The sequence below is a fragment of the Oryx dammah genome, unplaced genomic scaffold (genome assembly GCF_014754425.2).
Source record: "Oryx dammah isolate SB20612 unplaced genomic scaffold, SCBI_Odam_1.1 HiC_scaffold_2, whole genome shotgun sequence".
NCBI classification, from domain to species: Eukaryota; Metazoa; Chordata; class Mammalia; order Artiodactyla; family Bovidae; genus Oryx; species Oryx dammah.
Genome location: NW_024070186.1, coordinates 193335704 through 193356728, shown reverse-complemented (window position 1 = coordinate 193356728; position 21025 = coordinate 193335704). Strand labels below are relative to the sequence as shown.

Genomic DNA, 21025 nt, shown 5'->3' with positions numbered 1-21025 from the left:
ACATCTTTTCATGTGTTTATTAGCCATCTGTGTGTCTTCTTTGGATAAAAAGTCTGTTCAGGTCTATTGTGCACTTTTTGATTGGGTGTTTATTTTTCTGATATTGAACTGCATGAGCTGCTTATATATATTTTGGAAATTAATTCTTTGTCAGTTGTTTTGTTTGCTATTGTTTTCTCCCATTCTGAGGGCTGTCTTTTCACCTTGCTTGTAGTTTCCTTCACTGTGCAAAAGCTTTTAAGTTTAATTAGATCTCATTCATTTATTTTAGTTTTTATTTCCATTACTCTGGGAGGTAGATCATAGAGGATCTTGATGTGATTTATGTCAGACTGTGTTCTGCCTGAATTTTCTTCTAGGAGTTTTATAGTTTCTGGTCTAGGCTTAATCCATCTTATTTTTATGTATAGTGTTAGAAAGTGTTCTAGTTTCATTCTTTTACATGTAGTTGACCAGTTTTCCCAACACCACTTGAAGAGACTGACTTTTCTCCATTGTATATTTTTGTCTCCTTTGTCAAAGATAATGTGTCTATAGGTACATGGATTTGTCTCTAGACTTTCTATTTTGTTCAGTTCATCTATATTTCTGTCTTTGTGCCAGTACCATACTGTCTTGATGACTGTAGCTTTGTAGTATAGTTTGAAGTCAGGAATGTTGATTCCTCCAGTTCCATTCTTCTTTCTCAAGATTGCTTTGAAAGCATTTCCTCTAAAATCAGGAACAAGACAAGGGTTCCCCCTCTTACCACTACTATTCAACATAGTTTTGAAAGTCCTAGCAACAGGAATCAGAGAAAAAGAGATAAAAGGAATCCAGACTGGAAAAGAAAAAGTACAACTCTCACTGTTGGCAGATGACATGACCCTCTACATAGAAAACCCTAAAGATACCATCAGAAAAGTACTAGAGTTAATCAATGAATATAGTAAAGTTGCAGGATATAAAATTAATACACAGAAATCCCTTGCATTCCTATTACTCAGCTATTAAAAAGAATGTATTTGAATCAGTTCTAATGAGATAGATGAAACTGGAGCCTATTATACAGAGTGAAGTAAGTCAGAAAGAAAAACACCAATACAGTATATTAATGCATATATATACGGAATTTAGAAAGATGGTGTCAATGACCCTATATGCGAGGCAGCAAAAGAGACACAGATGTATAGAACAGACTTTTGGACTCTGTGGGAGAAGGTGAGGGTGGGATGATTTGAGAGAATAGCATTGAAACATGTATATTATCATATGTGAAACAGATCGCCAGTCCAGGTTCAACACATGAGACAGAGTGCTCAGGGCTGGTCTACTGGGATGATCCTGAGGGGTGGGATGGGGAGGGAGGTGGGTGGGGAGCTCAGGGTGGGAAACACATGTACACCTATGGCTGATTCATGTCAATGTATGGCAAAAACAACTACAATATAGTAAAGTGCTGCTACTGCTAAGTCACTTCAGTTGTGTCTGACTCTGTGCAACCCCATAGATGGCAGCCCACTAGGCTCCCCCGTTCCTGGGATTCTCCAGGCAAGAACACTGGAGTGGGTTGCCATTTCCTTCTCCAGTGCATGAAAGTGAAAAGTGAAAGGGAAGTCGCTCAGTCATGTCCAACTCTTAGCGACCCCATGGACTGCAGCCTACCAGGCTCCTCCATCCATGGGGATTTTCCAGGCAAAAGTACTGGAGTGGGGTGCCATTAATTAACCTCTAATTAAAATAAATAAATTAATTTTTTAGAAAAGAAAAAAATATATAACCATCTGGAATATTTTCACATTTCCACCTTTATTATAGCTAAACAATAATAAAACTCAACACAGTGAAGTACTTTTCAAATGTTAATTTTCATAGTTTGCCAAACATATAATAACAATGCTCCACCTTTAATGTTCCTACCATTTCATTTTACTTGTTCTAACAAGGACAGAGAATGATGAATTTAACTAAGAATGATTTCAGATTAACTTCTCTAACATAAAGCACTCAACTTTTATAATATATGTAGAGCAAGTATAATAAGCACTGAAATATGTAATTGCTTTTTAGGAAATATGTGTTTCCAATTTAGGTTTCAGAGTAATGTGGAAGACTAAATTATATCATTTTTAATGGCTGTCAGGTAAAGCTCTCAGAATCAGTAGTATATTAAGAAATAGAAGCACAATTATAGAAAAAAGAAAAAATAAACTTTAAAAGGATTGGACCTTAGGCTCTACCATTATTCCATAAACTACAAGAAGACCACACCATTATTACTGAAGTAATATTATCAGTCATGCTTTATAATATTCCTGTATACAGCTAGTTGTTCTCTGTTATAACATTTGTAAGTATAGATTTTAATTCCAGGTTTTCATTTTTATAATCAACAAATAAATGCTTATATGTTCATGCTGGAAAAAAAAGAAATCCCTTGCATTCCTATACACTAACAATGAAAGATCAGAAAGAGAAATTAAGGAAACAATCCCATTCACCATTGCAATGAAAATAATAAAATACTTAGGAATAAATTTACCAAAAGAAACAAGAGATATACAGAAAACTATAAAACACTGATGAAAGAAATCAGAGATGACACAAATAGAGGGAGAAATATACCACGTTCTTGGATTGGAAGAATCAATATAATAAAAATGAGTATACTACCCAAAGCAATCTATAGATTCAACACAATCCTTATCAAACTACCAACGCTATTTTTCACAGAACTAGAACAAATAATTTCACAATTTGTATGGAAACACAAAAGACCCTGAATAGCCAAAGTAATGTTGAGAAAGAAGTGTGGAATCAGAGGAATCAATCTTCCTGTTCAACCATTTAAAATAGAGAAATTCAGATTGTCTGTTTCTTTTTGAGTTAGTTTCTGTACTTCATGTCTTTTAAGGAATTTGTGTACTTCCTCTAACTTATCTAATTTATTGATGAACATTGTTCCTTGTATTCCATTATGTTCTTTCTCACTTTAATGTCAATATTAACTTCTCCTCTGTTGTTGTGATGCTAGACATTTGAGCTTTTTTCCTCTCTCTTTTTTATTTTGTGGTCAATCTAACTTAAAAGTTCTTTTCAAAGAATCAGCTTTTGGTTTCATTGAATTTCTGTATCGTTTTTATTCCCTATTTCATTAGTTTCTGCTCTTGTCTTTATTACTTTCTTCTTTGTTCTAGCTTTAGGTTTAGTTTGCTCTTCTTTCACTGAGTTAGGGTGGAAAGTTAGGTTCATGAGTTGAGATTTTTGTTCTTTTTAAAAGTAGACATTTATAGCCTTAAACTTTTCCATGAGCACTGTTTTTCCTACATCCCATTCATTTTGGTAAGTAATGGCTTCATTTTTATTTATCTCAAAGTAATTTCTGGTTGTATTTTAGATATAGTATACTACTCTTCAGTTATTTAGGAGTGTATTGTTTAATTTCCATGTATTGCTTAATTTCCATATATTTGTGAGTTTCCCAATTTTATTATTGACTTTTAATTTAATTCCATTGTGATTGAAAGATATACACTGGTTTATTTATATCTTGAGTTGTTTTTTTGCAGGAAATGGTTAATTAGAGTAGCAGACTTTAGTGTGGTTTATCCAAAGAGACTCTAATCCAATGATAAAAGACTATGAAGTTCAGAAATGTAATTCTGTTTCCTTGATCATTCCAAAAGTCAGAAGGGACCACTGATCTCACTACCATAGTGATGGCCTCTGTAAGTGGACTTGGCCTTGCTCAGTCATTGGCTAGGAAGTCTGAGCAAAGGTCATAGAGGGGGTGATTCTGGTATCTGACCCTGGTATCTTTCCTGACTGATAGACAAAATTATACTTGCTGTGTAATTTTTGAATTTTCACTGTGCTTTTCTTTTATCTTCTCACTACAGTACTCTTTCCATTCATTATCCCAATCCTTGAAGTATTAAATATCACCATATTTCCAAAAAGTGCTCTGAATTTTTTGACAAAATCTGTAAAAAGGATAAAAGAAAGTCGCCTCAAGGATAATCAAAAGGTAAAATCTGGTGGTGGTTACATGAGGGTGGTCACGTTTTGAAATTTTGTTAACCTGTACACATATGATTTGTGTACTTCTCTGCATTTTTTTTAATTAGGAAGAAAAATATAGATTTTAGAACTGGGAAGTTATTAATATATAATTTTGGAGGGATGAGGAAGGTGGAGGTTGGGGAAGAAATAAGAAAATGAGCCAGAGAGTGATGTTTAAATTTAATAGTAGACATGTATATTAGTGTGTCATTGCATAAATATTGTTGAGATAAAAGTTTTATCACCTCCATTCAATAAACTGTTAAAGGATAACAATTACTATTTGAGAATGATTTTACCAATATTATAATTTCCCCATATGTTATACTGGTAAAGAATCACTTTGATTCCAAGACTCCTATTTTATAGATTGTGCAATGAATGGAAAGCCCCATCAGGCAGTTGGTGGAGTGAATTCTGTGTTAAATTGGAGCCCTCTCCTAGTCTGGCATGGGCCATGAGGCTGCAAGCTCATTAACCCAGGTTTGCCTCCATGAAGACTGGAGGCCAGCACAAGGATGTCTGCAGGTCAGGGGGACAAGGGTTTTGTACCCAAGATGTCACTGAAGATTGTATGAGGTTTTGAGAGGGTCAAGGCATTGAACATGCTTCCAAAAACATTGCCAATGAACTTTGCAAATGTGAGGGGATTAATTTGTGTGATCATTCATTAAGAATTAAAATTGGAAGGAAAAAAAGGAACAAAATCATGGACTTTTCCTAAACAAACAAGTGTGACAGGAGAGACAACAGGCAACTCTTTGGCAAAAAAAGCTGTTTCAAAAGACAGAGAAACCAAAGGTCGGAGAGAGTGAGGACCAGAAAGCAGTTGGATTGATGGCTGGGTTTCTGTCTGGGAAACATCATGTTTTCCAAGGTGTGTAGGTGAATTTAGTTCACTGAGGACTCAGGCAATACTAGTCAGACTTCTGCTCTTTAAGGGGCCATACTCTCAGGAAAGAGGTTAAATACTGCACTCCTGATTTGTCTGTGACTTCACAAGTAACTTTCTTTCATAGAAATTTCTTTCTGCTTACAGCCGCGTGTGGACTTTCTTCAGCTGATGATTAACTCCCAGAATTTCAAAGAAACAGACAATCATAAAGGTAACCAAGGAGAGCTTCAGAGGGGCCACAGTGGGGAAACACAGAGGTAGAGGGCAGTTCTGAAAATGTGCAGGAAGTTTTCCAGGCAGATGGGAATTTCTGCCAAATTGAAGAAAGACACTTGTGCAGAAAGAAAGAGTAGACCATGGTACTTCCTAGAAGTTTGCAGGCACAACTTTGTTCAGAGCTCAAAGGGCAAGTATAACAAGGATGTCATGCGCAGAAGTCAGTTATGAAATGGATCACTACAGCTGAACCTTTGGGGAGCTTGGTTCCGATATCAGTTCTCAGACTCCTCCAGAACCACCAAGTCAGAACCTCTGTCTGAATATTTGCATCAAGGCTTCATCCCTTCATTCATCAGGGGGCACATTGCCCCAGTGTTAGTGACCTTAACTTGAAATACTTTTAAACTTGTGTTCACCAGCTTATTCTACTGTTAAGTGTAATTCCCACTCCACTTTGTTATTAACACATAACTTCTGGGAGAAGCCTTTGTGACTGTAAATATTCTGTTCCTCTTCCAATTGTCACCCACTGGTTTTATCATTCATGAATGGTTTTTGACTGAAACCGTTGTTATTATGATTACATGTTGTCTTTCTAAACCCATCATTCTTCTGTATTTATGAGCTGATGTTCTTTCATAGGGAGAGCTCTCCATTCTCCCCCAGTCATTTATTTATTTATATCAGTATATCTCATGTACAGCTAACTTACTCTCTCATATTACTCTTCATTTTGATTTTCAAATTCTCTCAGGTTTATCCACTGGACCCCTTTCAAGTGGGCTCCTATATATATATATATATATTACTTTTTTCTCCTGAAAAATTTTTTCAATAGGCTATTTTTTAGCAGAAATTAAAAAACAAAACTGAGGGAAGAATAAAGTTTCCCAATATACATTCTGCCCCCCACCTATATATAGCCTTCCTCAAATCAGAACTCCATACTGGAGTGATACACTTGTTATAATCAATGAACCTAAACTGATACATTATTATCACCCAAAGACAATAGTTCACACCTGGGTCCAATCTTGGCATTGTACATTCTATGGCTTTTGATAAATGTATAGTGATGTGTGTCTACCACTGTTGTATACAGAGTATCCTGTATCCTTTTCATTTATCATTTTCCAAGAACTTCCTCACTTGCTAATGCAAGGCATTCCAGCTTTCTCTTCTATATCCCCTGGAATAAGCCATTTCTCTAAGAAGTTCAGGTTCCGTCTACTGAGAAATGGTGTTTAGAATCCAAAATCTGGGTTCTAGGAATGCTCATTGCTACCAAGGTTTTTTGTTTGTTTGTTTTGCTTCCAGATCCTCTCAGTGGACAATTTCAGAACATCAACTATTTTTACACAGTAATGTAAAAATTAAAAAAAAAAAAAGATGTCTGTATCTACTCCAAAACACTGATGTGAATCAGCTCTCTCTCTCACACAAAAAGACCCTGGTGTGCTTTAATTCCATTACAGGAATACTCCTAAAACGTTAATTTGAAGCCATCCATGGATTGATAACCATCTCACAAAGTCTGGAATTTTATAAAATTGGTTCTTGAAAGCAGGTATAAAGCTACTTCAGCACACTCTAAATATATTTATAACTGTGTGGACACCTACTTTTATCATTCTATCTATCTATCTATTATCATCTATCATTTCTTTAAGTACATGATTCAATACAACTTCCTGTGATGAAGGAAATAATCTATATCTGTTCAGTTCAATATAGTAATCACTAGATGTCAGTATCTCCTGAGGACATGACATGTGGCCAGTGCCCCAGGAACCTGAATGCTAAATTGTATTTCATTTTAATCAATTAAAATTTGAATAGTCACATATTAGACAGCACAACTCTAGACTTTGAGTATTATGGAGTTTATGTTAACTGGGGAAAGAATTTGATGGTTGAATTTATCCACAATAGCATCACAGATATCATCATTGGAGATATCATCATCTACAATCTTGTAGACCTTTATTACACTCATTTTATATTACTTTTATTATTTATTTCTTGGTTGGAACAGGTACCACACAGAGTTGAGTACTCTAAGTAACAAAGGTCCTACTACACCCATCAAATAGCTGAGAGCCTGAGCATGCTTTGTCTCTTTGGAGAAAATAAAATTGGAGACTAGTGTATAATCACAGGGCTGTTTGATAAGCATAAAGAAGTGCAGAGAGAGGGGATGTGTACTTAGAGGATGACCTTCAGGCTAGAATGAATCAGCATTGCTAATTCTACTCTCTGGATCTTATTTTTCTAATTTTCACATTGGGCTATATCCTTCCATGGATGCATTCTTTCTTTTGCTATTTTAATGTGAATGATTAGCCTAGAATCATCACAACTCTTCAAGATTTTTGTTGATTTCTGTAGCTTCTATATGTATCTCGAACATCCCCTTGAAGACATGTGCCCCAGGTCTTGTATTACCTGATGCCTCTCAAGGGCATAATCCATGCTTCTCAGGCTACATTGTACACATACATCTCCACATCTCATGAAAGTTCAGATGTTGTATCCATAGTTATAGGATGGGATTTGAAAATCTGAATTTGTATTAGGCTTCCAAATCCTGCTCATGCTGCTGGTCCATGGACCACACTTTCGGTTGCAAGAGTTTATCTGTAGCCCATATTGTACTGTTATGTTCCTATAAACAAGTTTTGATAAAATATAATTTAATTTCCCCTACCATATGGTATCCCAAAGAAAGACAATGCCAGAGAATGCTCAAACTACTGCACAATTGCACTCATCTCACACGCTAGTAAAGTAAGGCTCAAAATTCTCCAAGCCAGGCTTCAGCAATACGTGAACCGTGAACTTCCAGATGTTCAAGCTGGTTTTAGAAAAGGCAGATATCAAATTACCAACGTCTGCTGGATCTTGGAAAAAGAAAGAGAGTTCCAGAAAAACATCTATTTCGTCTGTATTGACTATGCCAAAGCCTTTGACTGTGAGGATCACAATAAACTGTGGAAAACTCTGAAAGAGATGGGAATACCAGACCACCTGACCTGCCTCTTGAGAAACCTATATGCAGGTCAGGAAGCAACAGTTAGAACTGGACACGGAACAACAGACTGGTTCCAAATAGGAAAAGGAGTATGTCAAGGCTGTATATTGTCACCCTGCTTATTTAACTTATATGCAGAGTACATCATGAGAAACGCTGGGCTGGAAGAAGCACAAGCTGGAATCAAGATTGCCAGGAGAAATATCAATAACCTCAGATATGCAGATGACACCACCCTTATGACAGAAAGTGAAGAGGAACTAAAAAGCCTCTTGATGAGAGTGAAAGAGGAGAGTGAAAAAGTTGGCTTAAAGCTCAACATTCAAAAAACGAAGATCATGGCATCTGGTCCCATCACTTCATGGGAAATAGATGGGGAAACAGTGGAAGTGTCAGACCTTATTTTGGGGGGCTCCAAAATCACTGCAGATGGTGATCGCAGCCATGAAATTAAAAGATGCTTACTCCTTGGAAGGAAAGTTATGATCAACCTAGATGGCATATTGAAAAGCAGAGACATTACTTTGCCGACAAAGGTCTGTCTAGTCAAGGCTATGGTTTTTCCTGTGGTCATGTATGGATGTGAGAGTTGGACTGTGAAGAAAGCTGAGCACCGAAGAATTGATGCTTTTGAACTGTGGTGTTGGAGAAGACTCTTGAGAGTCCCTTGGACTGCAAGGAGATCCAGCCAGTCCATCCTAAAGGAGATAGGTCCTGGGTGTACTTTGGAAGGACTGATGCTAAAGCTGAAACTCCAATACTTTGGCCACATCATGAAAAGAGTTGACTCATTGGAAAAGACTCTGATGCTGGGAGGGATTGGGGGCAGGAGGGGAAGGGAACGACCAAGGATGAGATGGCTGGATGGCATCACCAACTCAATGCACGTGAGTTTGAGTGAACTCCGGAAGTTCGTGATGGACAGGGAGGCCTGGTGTGCTGCAGTTCATGGGATCACAAAGAGTCAGACACCACTGAGTAACTGAACTGAACTGAACTGACCATATGGTCTGACTGGAAAAGGGAATGGCAAACCACTTCAGTATTCTTGCCTTGAGAACTCCATTAACAGTATGAAAAAGCAAAAAGATATGACACTGAAATAGAGGAAAACAATAGAATGGGAAAGGCTAGAGACCTCTTCAAGAAAATTAGGGATACTAGGGAATATTTCAGGCAAAGATGGGCACAATAAAGGGAAGAAATGGCATGGACCTAACAGAAAAAAAGAAGATATTAAGAAGAGGTGTCAAGAATACACCGAAGAACTATACAAAAAAAGATTTTCTAGACCCAGATAACCACGATGGCGAGATCACTCACCAGGAACCAGACATCCTAGAGTGTGATATCAAGTGGGCCTTCGGAAACATCACTATGAACAAAGCTAGTGGAAATGACAGAATTCTAGTTGAGCTATTTCAAATCCTCAAAGATTATGCTATTAAAATGATGCACTCAATATGCCAGCAAATTTGGAAAACTCAGCAGTGGCCACAGGACTGGAAAAGGTCAGTTTTCCTTCCAATCCCAAAGAAAGGCAATGCCAAAGAGTGCTCAAACTACTGCACAATTGCACTCATCTCACATGCTAGCAAAGTAATGCTCAAAATTCTCCAAGTGAGGCTTCAACTGTACATGAATTGTGAACTTCCAGATGTTCAAGCTGGATTTAGAAAGGGCAGAGGAACCAGAAATCAAATTGCCATCATCTGTTGGATCATAGAAAAAGCTAGAGAGTTCCAGAAAAACATCTGCTTTATTGACTACACCAAAGCCTTTGACTGTGTGTGTGGATCATAACAAACTGTGGAAAATTCTTAAAGAGATTGGAATTACCAGACCACCTGACCTGTCTCCTGAGAAATCTGTATGCAGGTCAAGAAGCAACAGTTAGAACTGGACATGGAACAACAGACTGGTTCCAAACTGAGAAAGGAGTATATCACAGCTGTATTTTGTCACCCTGCTTATTTAACTTTTATGCAGAGTACATCATGCGAAATGCCGGGCTGGATGAAGCATAAGCTGAAATCAGGATTGCTGGGAGGAATCTCAGTAACCTCAGATATGCAGATGACACCACCCTTGTGGCAGAAAGTGAAGAGAAACTAAAGAACCTCTTGAAAAAAGTAAAAGAGGAGTGAAAAAGCTGTCTTAAAACTCAACATTCAAAAAATGAAGATCATGACATTTAGACCCATCACTTCATGGCAAATAGAAACAATGGAAACAGTGAGAGACTTTATTTTCTTGGCTCCAGAATCACTGCAGATGGTGACTGCAGCCATGAAATTAAAAGACGCTTGCACCTTGGAAGAAAAGCTATGACCAACCTAGACAGCATATTAAAAAGCAGAGACATTACTTTACCAACAAAGGTCCATCTAGTCAAAGCTATGGTTTTTCCAGTAGTCAGGTATGGATGTGAGAGTTGGACTATAAAGAAAGCTGAGCACCGAAGAATTGATGCTTTTGAACTGTGGTGTTGGAGGAGACTCTTGAGAGTCCCTTGGACTGCAGTGAGATCAAACCAGTCCATCCTAAAGGAAATCAGTCCTGAATATTCGTTGAAAGGACTGATGCTGAAGCTGAAGCTCCAATATATTGGCCACCTGATGCAAAGAACTGACTCTTTAGAAAAGACCCTGATGCTGGGAAAGATTGAAGGCAGGAGAAGGGGACGACAGAGCATTGATGGGCATGAGTTTGAGCAAGCTCCAGGAGTTGGTGATGGACAGGGAGGCCTGGTGTGCTGCAGTCCATGGGATTGCAAAGAGTCAGACATGATTAAGCGATTGAACTGAACTGACCATGTAGCTTTATTATTGTATCCTTCAAAAAAAAAAATCAAGCTGTGCCTTAACTAAAATAATTTAAAATATTCTAGAAGGAAATTCTGCTCCATTTTACTTGGAGCTAAAGTTCTTTTACAGTTCTCTAAAGGACACAATGATAACACTGTAGATGTTAGACAGAAGTACTGTCTCTTGAAATTACCCAGCTGTGTTGGTGGGGGGTGGCATTGCCAGGAACAGAGGGCCAAGAATAGTAGAGACTTGGAAAAAACTGGATCAAGACCATTCTTGGCTTTTTCTTGGCTCTGTGAGGCAGACACAGGGTGGAAATCACTCTCAGTTTGATTCTGAATTACTTTTACATGATTTTCCCTAGGGGGTTGGGAGTTTCACTGGAATGTCTCATCATTTAAGCTATGGCTTTACCTAAAATGTCTTTACTTTTTTTTTTTTTAGCTCTCTCTGACCAAGAACTCATGGCCCAAAGTATTATCTTTATTTTTGCTGGCTATGAGACCACTAGCAGTACTCTTTCCTTCCTTCTGTATATTTTGGCCACTCACCCTGATGTCCAGCAGAAGCTGCAGGAGGAGATTGATACAACTTTCCCCAATAAGGTGAGTGATGATACCCAGAGAGAGGTGGGGAAGTGAAGCCTTAGTATGATTGTCTTCTCACCACTTCTTAGGAGATTTCTGCCCAAAGCATAAGCATCAAATCATTTACCTCCTTTCCCAGGTGGTGCAGTGGAAAAAAAAAATCCAATCCTTCTTCCAATGCAGGAGATGCGGGTTTGATACGTGGGTTGAGAAGATCCCCTGGAGTCGGAAATGGCAACCCAATCTAGTGTTCTTGCCATGGCAATCCCGTGGACAGAGGAGCCTGGTGGGCTACAGTTCATGGGATTGCAAAGGGTCAGAGAAGACTAAGTGATTGAGCACAGCACATTTAGGAAAGATCTAAAGGATACAAAGCAAACGGAGAAAATATAAGTACTTCGTGCTACTCACAGCAATATAAGCGCTTTGAAAAAGTGCTGGTCTTGCGGTATCAGTTATCAGAATAATACCAAGTAACATGCACAGAACTTCAGTGGCATCTAGCAGGAACCATTTATTTCTCTGCATCTGTTGTTCAGGCACTACATTGTGTCAGACTCTATGTGACTCCATGGACTGTAGCACGCCCGGCTTCCCTGCCCCTCACTGTCTCCCAGAGTTTGCCCAAGTTCATGGTGTCTGCATAGTTATCTGTTGATATTGGCTGGACTTGCTGTGGTCTGGGCTGTGGTCTGTGGCAGAGCTAGGCTGGCCTTGGCTAAGTGGTTGTGTTGCAGGAAGGGGTATCCCTTCCAGGGCCCGAAACTGGGCTCTTGTCTAACACTCAGAAATGAATTGTCCGAGGAGACACGTGTGCTAACAAAGCAAGAGATTTTATTGGGAAAGGGCACCCGGGTGGAGAGCAGGAGGGTAAGGGAACCCAGGAGAACAGCTCTGCCAGTCTTGCAGTCTCGGGTTTTATGGTGATGGGATTAGTTCCCAGGCTGTCTTTAGCCAATCATTCTGACTCAGAGTCCTTCCTGGTGGTACATCCCTTATTCAGCCAAGATGGATGCCAGAGAGAAGGATTCTGGGGAGGTGGTTGGACATGTGATGTCTCCTTTTGACCTTTGCTGAACTGTTCCAGTTGGTGGTGGCTTATTAGTTCTGTGTTCCTAACCAGGACCTTCTGTCATAAAACAGCTCATGCAAACGATTACTATGGCACCTGGCCAGGATGGGCGGTTTCAGTCAGTGTGCTTCCCCTAACAGTTGGACTGACTCAGCTCCACACATGCTCCTCACGTGTCTCAATCTCTACCTGTTTGCTTCTCAGGGCAGCAGTAGATGTCCTGAGCAAGAGGCCTAATCTCATGGGTGACTTTCAAAACTCTGCTAGCATCACACATAGCCAATATTCCACTGGCTCAAAGTGAGCCACCTGACCAACCTGAGTCAGGATGGGAGGGTGTCACAGAGGTAATGGCGAAGGGAATGGACACAAATAATGGCAGAGAGTTGGGACCATTAATTCAGTCTGCTGCCCAGTGTAAACTTTAGACTAGGTGAAGCCTGCTGTACAAGAAAGGATATACGGTAGGAAACAGAGGACACGAGTATGAGACCTGACTGGTTTTGGACAAGTCTTATGACCTTTCAAATCCTAGGTCCTTCAAATACTTTGTAGGGCCTGCATAAATTAGAAATGACTTTCTTCTCTGGTAAACCCCATATTGGGATTCTTTTGATTACAAGAAGATTGAAAGGCTGCTAACAGACCAAGGCTAGCTAAGGCATTCATTCTCTCCTTTTTATAAGAATACTAATAATACTAGTACTATTGGCTAATATGTGCTTCTTACTTTATATGTCTGTTCTAAATACTTTCTATTTAAAAATGTGTTTAATTTTCAAGAAATTCTTTACTAGTCAGGAGAGGCTAGCTTATGCCTCAGTAACAGACAAGCCCTGGAATCTCAGGGGCTTTCATAGCAAAGTTTTCCATCACCCATGTGTACACACTGAACATGGATTGTTAGTGGAGGATGGAGTGGACAGCTCTGCTTCACAGAGTCACTCAGGAAAACTGACTCAGAGCATTTACCATCTTATAATTGCCTTATCTGAAACATGCGGCCTTCTTGTCATCTGTGGAATAAGGAACTCGAGAGTTACTTACTGGGTTTTCAACTGATTTGTCTCTGAACTGACATAATTGCCTCAGTTCACAGCCTGTTGGCAAAGCTGGTTTCCCATAACTTCAAGTGGGCTGGGAAACATGTGGACTACATGGATGCTGGGTGAGCAGTGAGTGTCTCTGCCACACAACCCTCTGGAGGGTCAGCTCCATCTGTCTCCATGTAACATATGAGATGCCTGAGCTACAGGGAGATGAAATACTTCCAGACACTAGTCATGTACCTGTTGGTGATCAAGTCAAGCTGTGATTCAGGGTGTTGGCTCTTGAGCCACTCTTATCCTCCACAATGTTGCCCCTTAAATATAACCCCATGTGACAGCCATGTATTACCCCCAGTGGTCTCAGATGTCAGCCAAAACTGGAGTTCTTTGTGGCGTGCAGATAGCTGGACCATGAGGCTGGAGTTGCTTGTTAGACCTTCAGATCTTAGGGTCACACCTGTAGGGATAATAAGAGACCCTTCTTATTAAGAGATGGTGGGGTTCTGATCCTCTTGTAACCTGCCTGCATCTGAAATTGTGTTCTCACTCATACTCTTCATTTGCAGATTTGGTTTAGAAAGGAACTTGTTTCTCCCCAATTATTTATAGAGTTTTCGTATATTGTTTCCAGACTGTATGTGTATAATGAAGAGAATGAGCAGTCAGGAGTCTTCAACTAAGAACCTTCATGTTGAATAGGGGATTTGCTCTTTTATACACTCTTTCCTTGGTAGAGATGTGTGGCCTCACTCTGAAAAAGAAACTGACTGTGGCCCATTTCACTTAAGAGTAAGGGTCCTAGCCTTGGTCACATTTGTTCTCATGAGAGAAAAGATACACTCCATGATAACCTGAGGTGTTTCACAAACTATTTAGAGAACTGTTCCAATGTTCTTCCACTGCCATGGCTACTGCCCATCTCAATGGGCACTGAGAGGTCAAAGGACATGTAAAATGTCTATAAATGCTAACGTTCTTTACCAATTTAAATTATTCCCTGGCGCTCCTAACATTTCAATAGGCCTACATAGATGGAATTGAAGGTTAATCTGATATCTTAACTTATCAAAATCTATTTCTTTCTTCCTAGGCACCTCCAACCTACGATGTCCTGGCACAGATGGAGTATCTTGACATGGTGGTGAATGAGACTCTCAGAATGTTTCCAATTGCTGTTAGACTTGATAGGCTCTGTAAGAAGGATGTGGAAATCCACGGGGTGTCCATTCCCAAAGGGACAGCAGTGACGGTGCCAATCTCCGTGCTTCACAGAGACCCACAGCTCTGGCCAGAGCCTGAGGAGTTCCGTCCTGAAAGGTACAAGACCCCAGGGAAGGGGACCCTCCTGATCCAGGTGCTCAGAGCATATTCTAACGACTCTCATTATGTTTAACAAATGTGTGACTATATAATTGCTTTATTTTATACCTTTTTATTGTTAAATGTCTTTTTGTATTCCAAGAATATTATTTGATTAAATAATAATTAAAATTAATAATAATTAAAATTAAAAATTTTACCAACAGTGAACTAGAGAAAAAAAATTTAGCTCTGTACATTCTCAATACCTTAAGCTTTGCTGTTGTTTAGACACTAAGTTGTGTCTGACTCTTTGAAACCTCATGGACTGTCCCACCAGTCTCCTCTGTCCATGGGATTTTCCAGGCAAGAATACTGGAGTGGGTTGCCATTTTCTTCTCTAGGAGATATTCCTGACCCAGGGATTGAACCCATATCTTGTGCATTGGCAAGTGGCTTTTTTACCACTGAGCCACCCTGGAAGCCCAATAACTTAAGATAGGTCTCATTAATAGTGAAATGTAAATCCTGTGGACATTTTTCTATGCATATACCCACTGTTAAAACTTGGAATGGCACTACCTATAGTCTGATTTTCAATTGCTTTCTTTATTTAACAGTAAACTATAAACAACATTCTATGTTTTTAAAATATATTTATATATCTTGCATATGCTCTAATTTACTTAATAGCTATATCATTTTAGGTGCATTGGTTTTTATTCCTTAAAGTCTGTCTGTCTGTTCTCCTTAGTTCTTTGAATTCATCACTAACATTCCCATATTTCCATTGCTTTAAACATTGGCTACTGTTTCCTCTATTATTATTGTGGGACTGTAGGCTGAGGACCTAGCGGTCTCATCCCAGGTGGTTCCAGCAGCCTCAGTGAGGATGGAGACACAGGTGCCCTCATTCAGTCTGTGGCTGCAGACCTGAGCAGCTCCCTTCTGCCTCAGTGTTTGGTGACCTTTCGGAGAGAAGTCCTCTGGTCTCTAGACGTCTAGACTCTCTCCTTGGAGGGATTAATATTGTCTTCTGGGAATTCAGAGTCAGGGTCTGATTTGGGCACAGATTGGACTCTGGGAAGAGCTGATGCTCTCCCATTTATTTTATGGTGAGCAAAATTTGGATTGAAGATTTTAGCACCCTAGCTGGGATCTAGCCCTTTATGAGCCCCTGACTATAAGCTCCCTGATGGCAGGGACTGTGTCTTGTTCACCCTGGTGTCCCTAGTGCTAGCATAACCTGTACATGTAACATTGTTGAAAGAAGAGTCAGAGTCCGCCAAGTCCTCCGTCCTGGACCAGCGAACCTCAGTGTCTCTCTCAAGTTCAGCAGCTCCCCCTCCTGCAACCTCAGGAACCTGAAACCAGAGACCACTCACTGTACTTCCCTTTGATTCATTCAGCCATCATGCAGAGAGGTAGTGCTCACCTGGCAGGGACTGGGCCAGGGAGTGAGAAATCCAAATGTTAAAGCCTATTATTAAGAGTTTTGAACATATACACTGTATATTCTATAGGCAAATATCTATCAATCATGTTTAATGTATCTGTTTATGTCCATTTCCTGCTCAACAGCCATCAGCCAGGTCTGCACGACTCACATGATGCCCTTCGACTAATTCTCCATGCATCTGAAATCGCATTGTCTGTAAATATTCCAGAATAGTCTCCAAAATAGGGACTCTTTAAAATACACAGAACTACAATGCCATTATTACTTACCCCAAATCCACATATTTCCTTAATATATTCAAATATTGAGGAGTCAAATTTGGATTGAGCAGAGGTCTAACCATCAAGGACTTTATAGGTTTGTGGAAATGACAGGCACAGAAATTATTGAACCAGAGTAGAGTTGAGTCATATGCCCACATAAATCTAGTGACCTCAACATTGTATGTGAGAGGAAGAGACACACATACACAAGAGGAGGGGAAGGGGAAGCAATTGAAAACTAACAATTAAAACATTCAGAGACGTTTCTCCCGCTTCCTTCGTCTCTGAGCACATGACCAATGTAAGTGTTCGTGGAGGCAGGAACCCACTCTTGCTTCAGTCAGTCTCATTGCCTAACTGCCTTTCAGAGCCTGAGCATCTCACCAATCTGAACGTAAATTTCATATTTAAAGATGCATTTTCTTTAAACATCCTTCATCTCATCTGCTCACCAGGACTGAAAGCTCCTGTGGGGTCCGGGGAATGGGAAGGCCCTGGGGCTTACCTTTCTCACAGCAAAATCACCACAGCAGGATTCAGTCATCTGTCCACAGGAGTCTCCCTTATGCTGCTGGTTGAGGGTTTAAGTGAAAACCTCAGACCTGGAATTCCTGTGACTTTTCTGTTTCATTCACTTTTTCATCTACTGTTGCGGATCCAGGTTCAGTAAGAAGAACAAGGACAGCATAAATCCTTACGTCTACCTGCCTTTTGGAACTGGACCCCGAAATTGCATTGGCATGAGGTTTGCTATCATGAACCTGAAACTTGCTGTCGTCAGAGTCCTGCAGAACTTCTCGTTCAAACCTTGTAAAGAAACACAGGTTAGCAGTTCACTCTGCATAGTGTTTTACCGAGAATTTTTTTAAGTGAGATGTATCTCTCCGTGTCTATAAGATTGTGATCTATTCAAATAACAGTTTAGTTTAGAGACAGAGAATCTGTTTGAAGCCATCTGTGACCTTTAATTGCCAGCCATCCTTGGGGGGCTAAGTCTGTGGCTTCATAAAGACCCAACTGTAAAGGTCCTCTAGAGTCAGTGCAATAGCACAACGTGACTACACAAAGTCCAGCGAATTTGAGCAACTTTTAAAATTTGGTGTCATGTCCACTGGAAGGAAGGAAAATGTACAAAGTCGTGAGAGCAGAGATGACCATGCATGACTTTTCACTGATGCGCTTCTCCACGGGAACTTACAGAAGCTCTCCTGACAGCGATTCTCAGCCACTGTTTGTATAAAGAAAGAAATTACTGGGGAGCAATACCCCGGTGCTGAGGTCACCTCAGACTCTCTAAAATAATTTCCCCAGAGTGTGGTGTCGAGGGCACCCCCACTGATCTCCTGTGCAGCCACAGTGATCCCTGAGTGAAAGCATTTCTGCCGGATGGGAAGGGCTCCCACAGCCCCTCACCTGCCAGGGATCCTGCTGCCGTCCAGCTGGGCTCCCTTCGCATTCTCAGAATGACTGTGTGTCCTTCCTGTCCACCCTACAGTCCATCCTCCCCCTTCGAGTTCCAGTTAGTCCCGAGCCCCTCCATGCAGCCTGCCCATCCAGGCCAGAGCCCACTCTCCCCTCTGCTGTGTTTACAGGTACCACAGGCTGGCGTCATGGGTCCTACCACCTAACAATACTTTGACCCTGAACCAGCTAGTTTGGTTCCTTTGTTTCCTTTATACCTAAGAAGGTCTTTAACTCTGTCCCCTCATTTTATTGCTTTCATAAACGCTCAGTGGTGCCTTGACGTCATTGGGCAAATGTTTAAAGAGTGACTTGCAGTTGATTAGAGCTCTTGGACACAAATATGAAACAGTTTGAATTTTAAAATTTATCAAATGTCATTTGTGTTCTTGTTTGTTTTATGTGCGTCTGTGTGTCTATATGCAGGGAAAATGCATACTGTTTGAAAGTTTAAAATAACAATTTGTTGCAGTTATAGCAAGACCTGGAATCACTCTCTGAGGCACACACAGAACAATTGGCATTTTTTCATCTCAAGCATGGCCCTAAAATAAGGCTTATTTCCAGGAGTCATACATTTAATAAGCAGCTCCTCCCTTTGAGTAGCTTTCTCAGGGAAAGTGAAAGTGAAGTCGCTCAGTCGTGTCCGACTCTTTGCGACCCCATGGACTGTAGCCTACAATGCTCTTCCATCCATGGAATTTTCCAGGCAAGAGTCCTGGAGTGGGTTGCCATTTCCTTCTCCAGAGGATCTTCCCAACCCAGGGATTGAACCTGTGTCTCCCGCATTGTAGGCAGATGCTTTAGCATCTGAGCCACCAGGGAAGTCTTTCTCAGGGAAGAGGAGGATAAAGATGTTTCCATTTTACTTGCAGGCATCTGTGTGGGTGTCCTGTAAGTGTGTACACACAGGGAAATCAGCCCTGGGGGAAGGGGGCCTCAGGCACCCCTGGGAAGGGCAGGAGCCCCTGCAAGCTCCACCCAGTACCCCATGGGCTGGGGCTTCTCCCTCCACAGCTCCTTGCTTGTCCTTCAGTCAACTGAAGTTAGGTCACTCTGTTGGTTCCCCCAACCCAGAAGGAGTGACTGGGAAAGGGGCTAAAAATCTCAGACAGAACATGTAGGTTATCAGAACTTCACCCTTTGCCCTGAACTTGGAACCAGAGGATGTTTGAAAAAACAGGCATAATGCTTCATAGGCATAGTGCTCAGTTGATATTTTTGTGCAGTGAATGATGAATGAATGCTTTCACTATCCAGTCTTGACATAACTTACAGAGTAAGTACACAGAATCAAAGATAAAGAAGGGAAACTGGATGCAAGTGATCAAAAGGTACAAACTTCTGGTTATAGATAAATAAGTACAGGGATATCACATAAAACATGATGATTATAGTTTATAGACATTTTTAATATAATTAAAATAAAAGTATGAAATTTTAGGCATAAATTTTAACATAAAATCATAGACATTTTTATGTAGTAGAAGAGAATAGATCCTAAAAGTGCTCATGAGAGAAAAATATTATTTTTTATTTTTCTATCTCTATGAGTTGATGGATGTTAACTAAACTTATTGTGGCTGTAATTTCATTATATATGTAAGTCAAATATTTATACCATAAATCATTTATATCTCAATAAATTGGAATTTAAAAAAATTTTAAGTGAGTAATAAGGGAGTACTTTCTGACTTTGTGCCCATATATTTTATAACACATTAAACAGACCAATTTTCTGAAAGTCATAATCTATTAAAATTGAATCAAGGAAATATTGGCAGCTTGCCCCTCCCTACAGTTGTTGAACACATTGAATTGGTAGTTTAAAAAAGGTAAAAGATACACGATGCTACAGTAGCTTGTATATTGCTGGAAAGCATTATTGTCTGAACTGCATCTTGACTATTTGCTTCTCTTGTTGGCGGGGGTTCATTCACTGGTTCTCTTGACTGTTGCAGATCCCCTTGAAGATAAGCAGCCAAGGACTTTTAAGGCCGGAAAAACCTGTTGTTCTAAAGGTTGTGCTCAGAGATGGAACCATAAGTGGAGCCTGACTTTCCCTAGAGACCGGGGCTTTGTTCTTCAAGCAGCTGTGTCCCAGAATTTCAGGGGGCTTGATTTACCTTGTGGTAAAACTCAGAAATAAAGACGGGCTTCTTCTATTGTACTTGCTGGATGACTAGGGTATCTGCACATTTGTTTAGCTTTCTCAGTGTCTGTGTTTTTTTATATTGTGTAACATGAAAGAGGTGACTAATGAGGGCTGGATATGTACCCTCAGCTTATCTGATTCTCAAAGGACCATCGCTACCCACCTGCAATTAGTAACATCTACTCCAGAGCACTGATCAGGAAAGAAAATGTCTCAGCAGTTTTATCAGCAAATTAATGAAAACAAGAATTATTGTGGTGACTAAAGGTCTGACATTTATTTATATATCACAGGTTTTATTTTATATATTCCAAATCTAATATTCTATTGAGCAGCTCTATAAACAGCTCTTTACAAAAGTATTATTTGATACTTTTCATACATCCTGCACTTTAGGGGGAATGTGTACAATGGAATCAGGGAGAGCCAGTGACCAAACACTTTTGACCGTCGCAATCCCTGGTGGGTGGGACCTTTTTCAAAACTGCTCTTTGATATGTTACATAGGTAAGAATTAATCCACAGTGATTTTGCCCATTTCTTACAGAGTATGTTCATAGTTTAACTCTATGTTTTTTGAACACATATTTTATATAACAACAGACAGACATATACTATTAGCTTTGATTAAAACTTTTCATCCCATCTCCCCTGATATTTCTGGAAGGCAGGAAACAGATTTTC

At 39.9% G+C, this 21025-nt stretch overlaps 1 protein-coding gene across 1 annotated transcript in view; it reads left to right on the top strand.

The window, feature by feature from the left end:
• LOC120879810 (cytochrome P450 3A24-like) overlaps nt 1–20361 on the top strand; it is a 66971-nt gene extending 46610 nt beyond the window's left edge. The window contains exons 9-14 of the mRNA XM_040262811.1: nt 3879–4006; nt 5081–5147; nt 11441–11601; nt 14795–15021; nt 17387–17549; nt 20148–20361. Of these exons, the coding sequence (XP_040118745.1) occupies nt 3879–4006; nt 5081–5147; nt 11441–11601; nt 14795–15021; nt 17387–17549; nt 20148–20243 (842 nt within the window). The 3' untranslated portion in view covers nt 20244–20361. The remainder of the gene's footprint in view (nt 1–3878; nt 4007–5080; nt 5148–11440; nt 11602–14794; nt 15022–17386; nt 17550–20147) is intronic.
• Nucleotides 20362–21025: the final 664 nt, after the last annotated feature.